The sequence below is a fragment of the Penicillium hispanicum genome (assembly GCF_028827665.1).
Source record: "Penicillium hispanicum strain IBT 35686 chromosome Unknown utg000006l_segment0_segment0, whole genome shotgun sequence".
In the NCBI taxonomy this organism is placed as follows: Eukaryota; Fungi; Ascomycota; class Eurotiomycetes; order Eurotiales; family Aspergillaceae; genus Penicillium; species Penicillium hispanicum.
Window position 1 is genome coordinate 742,112 of NW_026623198.1, and position 14,409 is coordinate 756,520.

At 52.1% G+C, this 14,409-nt stretch overlaps 6 protein-coding genes across 6 annotated transcripts; 3 read left to right on the forward strand and 3 right to left on the reverse strand.

The window, feature by feature from the left end:
- Window positions 1–1,115: 1,115 nt before the first annotated feature.
- Window positions 1,116–3,149, reverse strand: N7459_006643 (uncharacterized protein; the record flags this gene model as incomplete). The annotated part of the gene is made up of 2 exons (XM_056945811.1): window positions 1,116–2,349; window positions 2,422–3,149. The coding sequence occupies 2 exons, from the start codon at window positions 3,147–3,149 to the stop codon at window positions 1,116–1,118; spliced, it is 1,962 nt and encodes a 653-aa protein (XP_056797810.1).
- A 574-nt stretch (window positions 3,150–3,723) lies between these two features.
- N7459_006644 (bifunctional AAA family ATPase chaperone/translocase BCS1) lies at window positions 3,724–5,287 on the reverse strand (the record flags this gene model as incomplete). The annotated part of the gene is made up of 2 exons (XM_056945812.1): window positions 3,724–5,070; window positions 5,135–5,287. 2 exons carry the CDS (start codon window positions 5,285–5,287, stop codon window positions 3,724–3,726), a joined length of 1,500 nt encoding a protein of 499 aa, XP_056797811.1.
- Window positions 5,288–5,706: 419 nt separating this feature from the next.
- N7459_006645 (uncharacterized protein) lies at window positions 5,707–7,168 on the forward strand (the record flags this gene model as incomplete). The annotated part of the gene is made up of 3 exons (XM_056945813.1): window positions 5,707–5,887; window positions 6,103–6,706; window positions 6,766–7,168. The coding sequence occupies 3 exons, from the start codon at window positions 5,707–5,709 to the stop codon at window positions 7,166–7,168; spliced, it is 1,188 nt and encodes a 395-aa protein (XP_056797812.1).
- Window positions 7,169–8,519: 1,351 nt separating this feature from the next.
- Window positions 8,520–10,423, forward strand: N7459_006646 (chaperonin-containing T-complex subunit CCT3; the record flags this gene model as incomplete). The annotated part of the gene is made up of 6 exons (XM_056945814.1): window positions 8,520–8,544; window positions 8,604–8,670; window positions 8,732–8,940; window positions 8,994–9,584; window positions 9,640–10,277; window positions 10,334–10,423. 6 exons carry the CDS (start codon window positions 8,520–8,522, stop codon window positions 10,421–10,423), a joined length of 1,620 nt encoding a protein of 539 aa, XP_056797813.1.
- Window positions 10,424–10,601: 178 nt separating this feature from the next.
- N7459_006647 (PRKRIP1 family protein) lies at window positions 10,602–11,201 on the reverse strand (the record flags this gene model as incomplete). The annotated part of the gene is made up of 1 exon (XM_056945815.1): window positions 10,602–11,201. One exon carries the CDS (start codon window positions 11,199–11,201, stop codon window positions 10,602–10,604), a length of 600 nt encoding a protein of 199 aa, XP_056797814.1.
- Window positions 11,202–12,414: 1,213 nt separating this feature from the next.
- N7459_006648 (PARP-type zinc finger-containing protein) lies at window positions 12,415–13,789 on the forward strand (the record flags this gene model as incomplete). The annotated part of the gene is made up of 6 exons (XM_056945816.1): window positions 12,415–12,499; window positions 12,663–12,780; window positions 12,852–13,026; window positions 13,115–13,189; window positions 13,238–13,366; window positions 13,463–13,789. The coding sequence occupies 6 exons, from the start codon at window positions 12,415–12,417 to the stop codon at window positions 13,787–13,789; spliced, it is 909 nt and encodes a 302-aa protein (XP_056797815.1).
- Window positions 13,790–14,409: the final 620 nt, after the last annotated feature.

The following is a 14,409-nucleotide window of genomic DNA, read 5'->3' on the forward strand; positions in this document are numbered from 1 at the left end:
ACTGAGGCTTGTTGATTGCTGCGGAATGACACAGGAATGTGCCAGTTACCATGTCCCTTTGGTTGTGCCTGTACTATCCCTAGTGACCCTTTCCTCCGCGGAATGTCCCTGTCAACGACCCGCCATGCAACTTGCAAGCCAGCTATAGGTGTTCGGCCTTTGAAATCTGCTGAATCAAGATAATGACTTTTATTTGTACGAAATTCTACGTATTCATCTGCCTGGGACATGATAGTCTGGACCAGATATAGATTTCCAAGGCCGCGACGTAGGCATCGTTTAGTTCATACCACTTTCTAGGTCATTGAAAGAATCTACTCAAACCTCAGAAATATTATTACTACTAGTCAATAATGTAGAGTTACTCCTGCTGTGATGCAACCCACTGGCAAGTTAAAACCCCCGCGTTATGTGGCAAATCTCATCTGATACAATCTTCACATGGAATGATCTACAGGAACTCCGGGTTAACTATCTACACCTGCACCCGAAGGTCTGTGCAGACAAGACGCATATGGTGCTGTTTATCCTCATCTCCCCAAAACTTAGTCTAGCTAACTGAGAGCGGGCCGAGCACTATCTAGATGGATATCTCCGGGAGCTATCTTTTATGAATGAGCTCATGTCTCGCTCTTAACTTAGTATCTTGACGGGATCTCGATGTGGAGTCTTTCTGGCGCCGTTTTTATCGCGAGTAGAAACAGGGTAGCAAAGATCAGACGGAACGACACTAACAGTCTTGCCTGTTTCTGGCGCCAGAAGCTGGCATTTGCGGCGTCGATTTCGCAGCTCCCCATATTCTAGCTGTGAGATGGCCATTCTTTCACTAACAGGTTGCAACAGACCACGAATCTGGCATTCTCACGCCCTCAAGTGAATAGCTTGGAAACATGTTTTGAATAAACTTCGGGTGAAACGCTTCATTATGGGAGTTGTGTTTATGCTGAGTCTCCTCTCAAATAGTCGACTAGCCCAATGTTAGAAGAAAGCAAATGTCCATTGGGTATAACAGCCTAGCTACAGTACTCCTATCGCTTCGAGGAACCATCGAATAGCATCCATCTGAGACACAGAAAACAAAGAAACAGAATCACAGGAATCAATTGATGTCCATCTTAGAACTTCTCACTTGTGACGCATCGCGTCATATTCACCAGCAGCCACGCCAATACCTTGACCGCGGCCGTCAGTCCCTTCACAAGCATATCCAATGCAAAGAACAAGACTCTCAACAAGGTCCGTGTGATACCAGGCAGTTTTTCTCCTTCACGCGTGGAAGTCGAGCCATAACGACCATACTTCTCCAGATCGAATTCCTCAACTACAATCTGCTTGTTCTTCTTCGATCTCTGCGGGCTGTCTTGCGGCGGGGATTTCTTCCACTCCCAGAATTTGAAGAGACTCTTCCTCTTGCCAGCAGATTCGGATCTGGCGTTTGCGGTTTCGATTTGCGATGCTAGTTCCATGCTCTCGTCGTAATCCTCCCGCTCGGCCAGGGTTGTAATAAGCTTTCCACGGAAAGGCTGTGATGGAACACCGGGTGTTATACTTGGTTTGTTTGAGTGGGGGGAGCCGAGTGGCATGTCGGCCAAGATATTGTTCGTGGCTTCGTCCGAGACCGCGACTGCGAGCATGGCTGCGATGAGCGAGTCGATGGCGTACAGTGACGGGATGGTGGCAATGACCGCCGCGGGGGAGATGGAAAGCGTGCGAGTCGCAAAGTCTAGGGATGCAAGCGGTTCGTCTGAGTCTGTGACTGGTAGTGTCGACGTGCGAGGGGTAGCGGCTTGTTGGGCTGCTTCCATGGCGGTAGAGGAAACGGGGCCAGTGACAATGATTGTCGGTGGTTGGCGAGTTGCATCACTGGAGGGTGCCGAGACAGTGATGTATAGTATTCCTGAGCATTGATATCGGGCAGGAGAAAGCGGTATCCCCGCTGCTCCAACAAGGGCTGGGGGTTGGCGCCTGGACAACGAAGGGTGTCGAAGCTCGTAGAGCCGGAGGTTGCGATTCCAAGACAATCGACAGGACTCCTGCGCAGCAGCCCTCTTGAGAGCGTTTGTCTCAACCTCAGATGCTTCAGATTGCGATAAGTGATGTTGATGGCTGATCTCTTCAGCTTGTTCGATAGCAAGCATGGCAGCTAGCCTCGAGAAGAGATGCGCAACCAGTCCATCGTGAGGATGCTCCCGGCGAAGACGATCCTCAAGACTCAAAGTCATTATCGGTACATCAGAACTCTGCTTAGAGGGGAGTCCACGAGAGATGGACAGTTCATCGTTTGAATATGTCTGCAGCATGTAGAATGGCTGTTGGGAGTTGCCAAAGGCGAAAGTTGCGGGTCCAGTCCTGTAATGCAATCAGCGGCTGACGAAACGAACTAGGTTGAGACAGATCATCTCGTCATCTCATCTTTCATACCTTGACATGCGCAGGTTGAATGTCCCAAATATATTCTGTGGTCGTTGGCCATTGGCGGCCTCCCATAGCATCTCCAGTTCTTGTGCCGAAGAGTATCGGGGCTCTTCCGGCTCCAAGGCACCTGTTGGGAAGTTCACAACACTGGCCGGGACAGTCTTCGGTCCAAGAACCTGATCAATCTCAGACGCCGGAGAAATGGTGAGGTGAGGCCTTTGGGGTTTCGCCGTCGAAGCCGTCCCGGAGTTCTGCGGAGGGTTCTTTGGCTTATTGAGCGGAACCTTTGGATCAAATCGAGGAAACATTGATCTCATCGGGACGGGCGAGACAGACGATTGCGAAGATTGTGGAGAGGTAGTCGAGTTCGCAGTACGCGCGCTGCTACTGCTGTTACTAACGTTGCCTTGTGAAGACAACCCTCGATGACTGGATTCGGTTCCTTGCCGGCTTCGGCTGCGTGCAGACCGGGGAGACTGCGATGTCTCTGTTCCAGACGGAGACTTGGATCTTGCAAGATGTGCAACTGGAGGCGGAGGTGGAACGCTCTGCGTGTCCTCGATAATCTGAAGCAATACAGATTCGGTTCTGGCAGACTCTTTGATTTCATTGAGAGGGATTGGGGATCCAGGGTCCATTGCTTTCGCAGCAGGCTTTCTGACGGGCCGGCGGAAGGGATTGTTGGAGAGCTTTACCTCCGGAGAGGGTGGTGGAAACAACTGGAATTGACTCATGTTGATGATTTGCCTGCTATACTGTGTAGTTCATAGCTCGGATGTACGACAGAATGACAGGCTCGTTGATGCCCCGAACAGACTCGACCAGGATCAGCCAAAGAACCACGACCAGGGGGGGGGGGGGGGGGTGTTTCGACTGACATATAGTCGGTGTGCTTGAGTGATTCCTGCTGCTCGTCGCGAGTGCTGACCGAGGCGCCATGGCATTCGATGTGACAACCCTATTTTTGGGGGTGGGCGCTTAGAAGACGGCGGGTGTGATTGGCCCTCACGATGGGACGGAGGAAGCGACTGCAGGAAGCGGCGCTTCGACGAAATCGCCTGATTGGGGCGTTGCAGCTGGAAATCCTTAAATGCTGCTATTCTGGATGGAGATTGGTGGTTCACTGGTGCAGAAGTCTCACCGTAAACTTCGACGCTCGGAGGCACAGGCGCATAGATGTACAGCGGCACAACGCGGGGCGGAAGGATTGGATGAAGACACGGCGGGATTGCACACGGAAGAGATCTATGGGCAGGATCGGGTTATATTTACATCATATGGTACAATGGTTCGTCGCTTCGACCGGGACTATGCCCCCGAGGCCTGATCATGAACAGAATAGGTGAGTCCCTCCGCCATGGCGATCGCGCCCTCCATATCACCCTTATTGTACAGAAACAACCCTTGTAGAGCTGCAGCACTGGTAGTTCTGAAACGGTCCGCTTTGTGCCCGTCTTCGTCTTCGATCAATCCCAGCTGCGCGAGCCGGTCAAGGAACATTTTTCGGTGAGTTCCACTGGCGTCGAGCTCCTCGTAGAACCGGTCCCAGAGACGTCCGACCTGGTAGCGCGTCACCTCTCCAAGACGCACCGTCATATCTACGCGCCCGGGTCGCACCAAGGCCTCGTCAAGTCGGTCGACGTGATTGGTGGTCAGGAAGATAATGCGCTCTTCAGCGCTAGCTACGCCATCAAGCGCATTCAACAGACCAGAGAAAGTCACGTTGGCGCCTCGATAGCCGTCGGCGTCTGACTGCACGCGCCTGTTCGAAAAAGCCGCGTCGACATCCTCCAGCAAAACCAGGGTTCGATTTGGAACAATTGTCAGGAGGTGATTCAACCGATCATCCGTCAGTCCACGTTCACTAAGGTTCAAAATGGCAATGTCGTAGTCCAGCTCGCCAGCCAGGGCTTGAATGAAGGAGCTTTTGCCAGTACCAGGTGGACCATAAAGCAAGTATCCGCGGCGGTAGGGAATGCCTCGATCATGGTACCAGGATGCACTTGAAATGAAGTCTTCAACGTCCTCCACCACACGTTCTTTGACACCCTCGTCGAGCACCACCGACTCTAACGGGCGCTTTCGCCGCGGGTTTCCGAAAGGTCGCCATTCCGTCCCCCAGCTGTTGTAGATGGTTGTCTTTCCTTCGTGTGATTTTGCAGCATAGGCATGAGCTTCGGTGAAGAGGTCTTCGAAAATATGGCGATGCGAGTAGAGGGTAGTCAAGGTAATCGTCTCCCAAGGCTTCCCGGTTTGGATATCGCGGGACTTGGATTCGCGCATCCTGTTAACGAAGATAAATGCATTTTTGTACCGCAGAACGTGTTTTCCAGGCCCGGGTACCAAGGAGAAATGGGTATGGATCGCACCGTTGGAGTGTTCGACCTTCTGTGTTTGAATGGAGAGGTGGCGCATGGCGGGCGTCATTTTGGTGAGGAGACGGTCAATCATGCCGGAGTTGTTGGCTGTAGCACGACCGGCCGACAATTGTGATTGCTGATAGAGGGTCATCCAATGTAGGAACCAAGGATACGAGTCATCCTTAATGCTGATCTCGACGTCCACGAGCATGCGGCGGCGCAGAAGTGCCGCGCCTTGGCGAAGACCCCTCTGCGCAAATGTAAGTCCAGCCCCCAGCCCGGCGAGACCGAAGCCCTGAAAGAAAGTATGTATCAGCGACCGCAATCGAAGCCGGGACGTCAATGGGAGGGTTCCATACTGCCGTGAACAAGGGATTATTCGTCAACTGTGACAAGAGACTGCCATCGCCCTTTTGTGCCGACTGTTGGGCCGATTGAAGCGCCTCCGTTCTTTGCTGCAGGATCAAGTCCCCCGCAGTGGGCGCAGCATTAGAAGCAGCCTGGGGCTCCATGCCAGCCGAAACGCGCAGTGGGAGTTGACGAAACTAAAAGCGCGGGTCGACGATAAGCCAGATATCGGAAGTACAACGGGCCGGCCTCTGCAGGAGCCCCGGTTACGCGGCGGCGCCAGCCATGGAAGCATCATCCACGGCATTTGGGTTGAGATCGGGGATCTCGTATTCGACAGCAATGCTCACCTCCAGCCAGTCATGCATGCAGCGTCAAGTCCGGCCGTGCAGGGCCTCCGGGGACGGGATTCGCATGTGGCCGTCGGGCCAATCATTCCCGAGGCGGAGTTATCGGGGCCATTTTACCTTTTTTTTCTTCCAGACATTCTTTCCAATAATCAGCACGAAGGAGCCGGCGCGTGATCCGCGCGATTCTGGTCAGGGGTGCAACCGGTGCATTTAAAATCCCCCCGTCCGTCTCGATGCGTGGTTTTCTCCTGCGCCCCCGGTTTTGTCGTCCGACAAATTACTGGCGCCCTTATTCCCCGGTCCGCAACATGGGCTCAACCACGACCGAGGTCTTGTACGCACTCTCGGTGGCCACCTCTCCGGCCAGACCGGCTCCTGAGGATGCCTTGAAGAAGAGTCATCATGCCAAGTCCGGTTTTCGAAATCCCTGGGAGTGAGTACCGCTCTATGCCCACTGCCGTGTGGTATGATTCTAACTCGAGATTTTTCCGCAGTTCATGGCGCGACATCAACATGTCAAGTGCCTTCAAGGTCATTAAGTGAGAAATTTATGCAATGAAAATGCCAGCCCAAGACTGACTGGTGTGCAAATGAAAGGCGCCGACTCAATGGTGAAGCAAACGTTCCAGACACTTCAGGCCCGACAGTGCCCGTTCGAAAGCCGGAATTCCTGCCAACTCGAGAGACCCCAAGATTGCGCGCGACATGGCTTGGGCATGCCTGCTACTACGTCGAGTTCCCGAGTGGCCTCCGAGTACTCTTTGATCCCGTCCTCGAGGAACGTTGCGGTCCATACAATATCGCAGGACCGAAGCGCTTTACCGACGCCCCGTGCAAACCCACGGACATCCCCCTCATCGACGCAGTCGTCATTTCTCACAATCACTACGACCATCTGTCTTACCCTGGCGTCAAAGCAATTGCCGAGAACTATCCGAACTGTCACTTCTTTGTGCCTTTGGGCGTGAAGGCCTGGTTTAACAGTTGCGTGAGCAAGAATGTCACGGAGCTGGATTGGTGGGAGGAGTGCGACATCACTCTGTCGCCTTCGGAGCAGAAAGGCACAAAAGTTGAGGCTAAGGGCGAAGCTGCTTCATCGACGGCAGAGATCAAGGCTCGGATCAGCTGCATGCCTGCCCAACATGTCAGTGCTCGCGGTATCTTTGACCGCTACAAGACCCTGTGGGCTTCTTGGTCGATTGAGTCTGGGGGAAGCAACGTCTATTTCACAGGGTATTTTATTGTTTCTATTTTGGATTCAGTACGCGGACATTGGCTAACACACCACGCAGGGATACTGGATATCGGGCAGTCCCTGAACTTCCCGCGGGGGAGGACGACCATGATCCCAAGTACGAATTCCCCGTCTGCCCTGCTTTCAAGCAAATTGGTGAATTCCGCGGCCCCTTCGATCTTGGCCTAATTCCCATCGGAGCATACGCTCCTCGCCATGTGTGGAGTCCGGCACATGTGGATCCTCATGATGCCGTACAGATCTTTATCGACACCAAGTGCAAATCTGCATTAGGCATGCACTGGGGAACTTGGGTTCTGACTGAGGAAGATGTCCTTGAGCCCCCTCAGAAGCTGAAAACTGCGCTGGAGACTCTCGGCTACCCCCAAGAAGGTGTCTTTGACGTGCTCGATATTGGCGAGAGCCGTGAGTACCAATCTAGTGATCAGCTTTCTGCATGATTTTGTGGCTTGTTATCTCGTCGAACATTACTTGAACGGACTTAAAGCCCAAGTCTGGTTTGTTAGCGCCTGGAAAGCCCCACAGGCTCGCTGTTCGGGCATTGTATTATATTTGACAACTCTACTTGATAATATCCCCAACCACCCATGGAATCAAACGAATCCTCCTCTGCGATATGTCCATCTATATCAGCTCTCTTTCTCCGCGAGGACACATGAAGGCAGTAAACTTGTTAAAACGACCGATATGAGAACAGAAGCTTAAATGAATGGCAAGTGATAAACTGGGCCGTCGGTCATTACTATAAAAATCGAGGACAGCCAAATTTTAACGACTTCGAGTGATATTGCTTCTTGCCAAGAGCTCCTAACAGTGGGAGGTTTTTGAATTGGGATATCAGTCCACGCTCATTTTGATGTTGGGTGCCTTGGTGATGAGGCAGTAACTCCCTGCGCAGTTCAGATTGCCCAAGTTCGCAGGCCTCTTTCCCTCTCCTTCTCTCCTTTCTCCTTCTCTCCTTCTCTCCTTCTCTCCTCTCTCCTCTCTCCTCTCTTCTCTCTCCCAGTGCACACAGTTTTCCACTTCTACACTTGCCTTCCATCACCCTCCCGATCCCTCATCTTGATTCTTCCCAGGCACTTGGCAAGATCCTTCGCGTACGACGTCGTCAAATCTTTCCTTTTCCCAGCTTACTTTTCATTTCCAGATTATGAGACCGATTGACTAACCCTCTGTTACAGGATTCTAACTTTTCACGCTCTAAATGATCATTGTTGACTGGGCCTCGCTCAATAGAGGAAGAAAAGGCCTTTCTAACATCAGCTAATAGATTTCATCACATACACGGTTCAGCAAACAGACAAATGGCGAGAGCAGGCAAGTATATCCAACACACCCATCTTAATCCTACACAGACAGAGGCAGACAGAGTCCTTAACTCTTCAAACCACCAGCGGGCGGGTTGCGACGGGAGGTGGTTTAGAGGGGTCAAATCTTTCTCCTACGTTTGACTGACATAGTGCGTCTAGCTCCTAACCACAAGCAGGCTCTGAATATTGGTAAGTGCTGTCATCCATAATTTCCGTCTGCAGGCCCAGTCAACAATGATCATGGAGCATGCAAAGTACAAAACGGTACTCTCGATCTTCATAGATCAATGTTTGCTTTGTTTGTCCAACACCTGATTCGGTTTAGTGTCAGGGAGCTCCCACTTTGGAAATTTGGGATGCGGGCGACCTCAACGCGCATCCGAGTTGGCTTCTCTCCTTTGTCCACTGGGTATTTCAAGTTCTATTTAGCTGGAAGCCCGTCTCTTCATTTCTTCCAATTTCCTCCCAGACCACCGCCAATATGCAGGCTCCGGTGGTGGTGATGAGTATGTGCCCCTCCTCCCCCCGATTATCTGGCTGGTGGCGTCTGCTAACAGCCCAACAGACACCAATGCTGGTGACAGACAAGTCGGTCGTCGGGCACAGCTGTCCAACATTACTGCTGCTAAGACGTACGACTCCCTCCATCCCTTCCCCATCTCTGCCCGACACTAAAAGAATAATCCCACATAGTGTTGCCGACATCATTCGGTCATGTCTCGGTCCCAAGGCCATGTTGAAGATGCTGCTTGACCCAATGGGTGGTATTGTTCTCACCAACGATGGCCACGCCATTCTCCGTGAGATCGAGGTGTCGCACCCGGCAGCAAAGAGCATGATCGAGCTCAGCCGAACTCAGGACGAAGAGGTCGGAGATGGAACCACAACGGTTATCATCTTGGGTATGATTCTTTTGAATTCCTGGTATCTTTGTGGATCTCTAACATTTCCGAAGCCGGTGAAATGCTTGCCCAAGCCCTCCCCCAGCTCGAACGCAACATCCACCCCGTCGTCATCATTTCCGCCTTCAAGCGCGCCCTCGCCGACGCTCTCCAGATCATCGAGGAGGTTTCGCTACCCGTTGATGTCCACGATGACAAGGCTATGTACACTCTTATCCAGTCCTCCATTGGAACCAAGTTTGTCTCTCGGTGGTCCGATTTGATGTGCAGCTTGGCATTGAACGCTGTCCGGACAGTCTCCTTTGACGTCGGCGGTGGAAAGCAGGAGGTGGATATCAAGCGGTACGCCCGTATTGAAAAGGTTCCTGGTGGTCAGATTGAGGACTCTGAGGTCATCGACGGCGTCATGGTTAACAAGGATATCACGCACCCCAAGATGCGGAGGAGAATCGAGAACCCCCGCATTCTCTTGCTCGACTGTCCTCTGGAGTACAAGAAGGGCGAGTCCCAAACCAACATTGAGGTTTCGAAGGAGGATGACTGGAACCGAATTCTGCAGATCGAGGAGGAGCAGGTGAAGCACATGTGCGAGGCCATCCTGGCATTCAAGCCTGACGTCGTCATCACCGAGAAGGGTGTCTCTGGTAAGCATGTCTCATGAGATTCGACGGGTTTCATATTCTAACTCAAGGATTCCAGATCTTGCACAACACTTCCTAATGAAGGCCAACATCACCGCCCTCCGCCGGGTGCGGAAGACGGACAACAACCGTATCGCTCGTGCCACCGGTGCCACCATCGTCAACCGTGTCGACGATATCCAGGAGTCAGACATTGGTACCAACTGTGGTCTGTTCGAGATTGAGAAGATTGGTGATGAGTATTTCACATTCATGCGGAAGTGTAAGGCCCCCAAGGCCTGCACTATCCTGCTCCGTGGCCCGTCGAAGGATATTCTGAACGAGATTGAGCGTAACCTCCAGGATGCCATGGCGGTTGCCCGGAATGTCATCTTCCACCCTCGCCTTTCTCCTGGTGGCGGTGCTGTTGAGATGGCTGTCTCCGTGAAACTCGGCCAACTCGCCCGGTCCATTGAGGGTGTGCAGCAATGGCCGTACAAGGCTGTTGCCGATGCCATGGAGGTCATTCCTCGGACATTGGCCCAGAACGCCGGTGCCAGCCCCATCCGTGTCCTCACCCGGCTCCGCGCTAAGCATGTGGAGGGCCACACCTCCTGGGGTCTGGACGGTGAGTCTGGCAACTTGGTCGATATGAAGGAATACGGCGTGTGGGAACCCGAAGCTGTGAAGCTCCAGAGCATCAAGACGGCAGTTGAGGTAAGCTACTGATATCTCGCATACTCTGAAGCACAGTTCGCTAACATCTCTCATAGTCCGCATGCCTGCTCCTCCGTGTCGACGATATTTGCAGCGGCAAGTCGGCACAACAGGCCGGTGGTGGTGGTGGCGGCGGCGAAGAGTAATAGACGAGCTAAGAACAAAAAAAGATGATCATTGAGGCCTCACTTCAGGCCCGTACATAATGCTACACGACTGCCTCTGGGGTGTTTTCTGTATGAATATCCTAGATCAAAATGAACTGCCATATGGGTATCTTTGTATATTATCAGTATCGTACACAGAGCCACAGATGGCCTGCCACTAGTCCTCTTCGTGGATAATTACACCAGGCACTTCCACCTGGTGAACAGCCGCATCAGCATCAGCATCAGCACCAGAGTGGATATTCGTCGCACCAGGAGCTTGTGGCCCCTTAGCCAACGACGAAGGTTGATCGACATCCATCTTCCCACCAGACGCATTCTTATTGTTCCCTCTTGCAGCCTTCTTCTTCTCCCGCCGGCGCCGATTCTTCTCAGTCTTCTCGTCATCCTTCCGCTTTGCCTCCTCTCGCTGCTTCTCCCAGTTCGCATCATCCTTCTCCTTATCCACCTCCGACTGCATCAGTCGCAGCCTATCATACTCCCTCCGCCGACTCGCCTTGTAGACATGGAACTCGCCGGAACCCGCACCAGCCGAGGAACCTTGGACGTTGGCCACGATCTCTGGGGGCGGCACCAGGGATGACGATGTGCGCTGCTTAGAGGTCCCTGGCAGCTGGACCTCTTTCGATGGGTCTTTGAAGAGGGTCTCGATTTGGTTTGCTTGTTCGGAGTGCGGTGTCACGGCACGCCGCTTGGTTGGCCGCTTGCTGCGAGGGTCGGCACTCGTAGGGACTGACTCTGGCCCAGGCTCAGACATATTTGTAGTTTTGTCTTTGTATCGAGGAGAATCTGTTGTGCGCACGGGTTCGTAGGGGTAGGATCGCTGCTTCGAAGTGGCGCTCAAGTATTTTCTTCGTTCGAGAGAAACAGGGTCTTGGTACCGCACGCTCGGCAGCTGGATCACGCCGGAAAACAATGCCGACAGAGATCCAAGCGCGGTGATTGAAATAGTTCGCAAATTGGACAATGGGAGGATGCGATGGAAAGGGTGAAGGTGGTTGCAACGGAGGAGCGCACGGCGATGGTGAAATGGACTTGCGACACGCTAAACCTCTTCCGGAGGGGCGGTTGAAGTATAGCATTTTGGTATCTATTCGGGCAATCGCTTTCTCATGTTGACACTGTTCCCTTGGGACTGCTCAGTCTGTTTTCCGTTGTGATCATCGATTTACCTGGCATTGTTAGCCTGTGGTCTGGCCTTTGAGGCAGTTTGCTGTTCATACCTTGCGAAACACAGTGCATGGATGGGCAGAACACAACTAGCTGCAGCCTTTCTAAGTGGTTCTCGCTAACGGGGCTCAATTTTAAGAATTGAGTTGTTGGAGAAACAAAAGTCGGCCTTGCAAATCCCCAATACCCCAGTACATGTTGCATCAAGTAGACCTATCTGCTCTCATCGGGTGCAACGTGAAGCTCCATGTCAAAAGTCACAACACTTAGAACAGGAAATGAAGCACCAGAGGCTATCATTATCATTAGTCTCACATATTTCATGCTGAAAAGCCTATGAATTTCTTCGTGGAGAATACCTCCAGTATGGTACAGGCGAGACCAGGTCGCAGTGGTCAAAACAACCAAGATCCTGCTTTCTAAGGTGAATTACCCATTCAGAGATAATCTTTGTTGATAGAGAATTATCTGTGATTTTTTGGGTATTTAAATCGCTACCATCATTTCGAACGAATCTGTCTTATTGGTTGGCACTGTGAAATGCTCGCATGTTGCCTACCTACCCAGGCGGCCGCACCTTAGTCCGCCACTCTCGCTCCCGAAAGTTCATCTTCTCCCCAACCCTCTGGATTCCAGTTCCAACCGTCATCCACTGTCTTCTTCGGGTTTTTTCTCCTATTCCTGATCTGAATCGGCATTTCTTAGTTCCCCAGGCAGTGCAGACGAAGAGCGCGTCTCAACCGTCAACATGCCTTATCGCTTTGGTAAGTTGTGCTTGATCCTTCTATCGCTCTATCCATATGGTCGCGTTCCTTCTCCATATTTCTCACTGGGCTTCGCGCCCATTCCCCTGGTATTTTGATGCATCGCCGCGTCCCCTGTCGCGTAAGTGCGCGTTGTGGAGCTCAGGAGCTTCTGGTATCACTCAGTTGGTCCCTGCTCCCGCAAGCCCTGGACTGATGGCATCTTGCCATATTTCTACCACTGGAATTTATCACCCCACATACATGAATCTACTTGATACTGTACCTACTGACTCGTCATACAGAGGCTGCTTCTTCCGCACGTGCTGGATGCACAAACAAGGAGTGCAAGGATGCTAAGGTGAAAATCGGCAAAGGCGAGCTTCGCGTCGGCACCTGGATTGAGAATGAAAGATTCCAATCGTATCAGTGGCGCCACTGGCAAGTTCTTGCAGCCTCCATGAGCTTTGCATGAAGACCCTAACAACTTTCAGGGGCTGTGTGACTCCTAAGGTGCTTGCGAACATCAGGACGGCCTGGGAAGATATTCGCTCCGACGAAACTGACTACAACAGCCTGGATGGCTACGAGGAACTCCCTGAACTTTACCAGGCCAAGATTCGTGATGCATTGGAGCAGGGCCATGTCGACAATGCGGACTGGAAGGGAGTAAGTGCATGCATCCGCTAATCAACTGCTCAACATGTCTTCATACATTGTCGACTTCGTCCTTGTCCAGTCTAACCATCTTTGTCAGGACCTTGAATGCAACCAGCCCGGCGCAAAATTCTTCCGTGTTCCTGGTAGCAAGAAGAAGAAGCAAGCTGAAGATGTAATATGCTCTTCCCTTTTCATGCGACCATGACTAAACAGTACACAGGCCGATGCCAAGAATGGCGACTCAGTCAAGCCCTCTGAGAACACTCAGGAGAAGGCCGCCGACGTCAAGGACGACGATTCTAAGCCCGGGGGTAAAAAGGCCCGTGCTACCAAGAATGGCACTGAAGAGGTAAATCCCACAAAACCACACACTCGCATGGCTGCTGCTGCCTCTATTGCGAAGCGGCCGCTTCTCGGGAGATCCGGTATTGACGCTGCTCTTTAGGAGAAACCCACCAAGAATGGCAAGAAACCTGCCGCCAAAAAGAAGGGCACTTCTGATGAGACCTCTGCGGATGCGGATGTGGATGCTGGCGCTCAGTCCAAGAAGCGTGGCCGCCCCCAGAAAGCTGGCGCTGAGGACTCCACCAAGCCAGCGAAGAAGGGCACCAAACGCAAAGCTACCAAGGATGACTATCATGAGGCAGCGGGCGAGGAGAAGCCCAAGCGCCGTGGTCGCCCCACCAAAGGCCAGAAATCCCAGACCGACGACCAGGACGGTGCCCCTGAGAAGCCTAAGCGTGGACGTAAGAAGGCTACCGAGTCGGACTAAAGCAAATTCATCTGCCTGCGCTGCGCTTGTACTAGTGCTTGTGCGTTGTTTCTGTGACCGCTGCACATGAGTTATCTCTAGGATGCTGGTGGTTCTGAGTTGTTGGTTTCGTTTCCTGCACATGGGTTGAGCCTTTTGTTGTTTCTTTTCTCGTCGGTACTGTATCTGGAACCCATTTTGTGTCTTGTTGCCCAAAGGAAACATTTTGTTGCGTTTGAGTCATGGTTTACGCATGAGATACCATGACGTTATTTGTATGAATACCTAGGAGTATGTGCAGCGGTGAATTAACACTAATCGGATCAAAATATGCCTTTTCATCTCATCCCGTTGTTATCGAATGAGGATTTATCGATTTAATGGAAGACACAAGTGCAATTTCCCGGGTTTTTCTGCCCTTGAAGTTGAATTGGATGTTGTGAGATGGCCACATATACCAGGATCCCTGGGTATCTTCGCCCTATTGAAAGCTACCATGATAATCAAGGCCAGAATAACCACCTGCCACTTGTCATTTGCCTGCAGATATCTCTCATATGTCTGCCCATTCCTGGATTGCTCCCGCTGTGCCCCTTCAGTCCACTCATGTCCATCGTCATATTTTACAGATTTCCCACTTC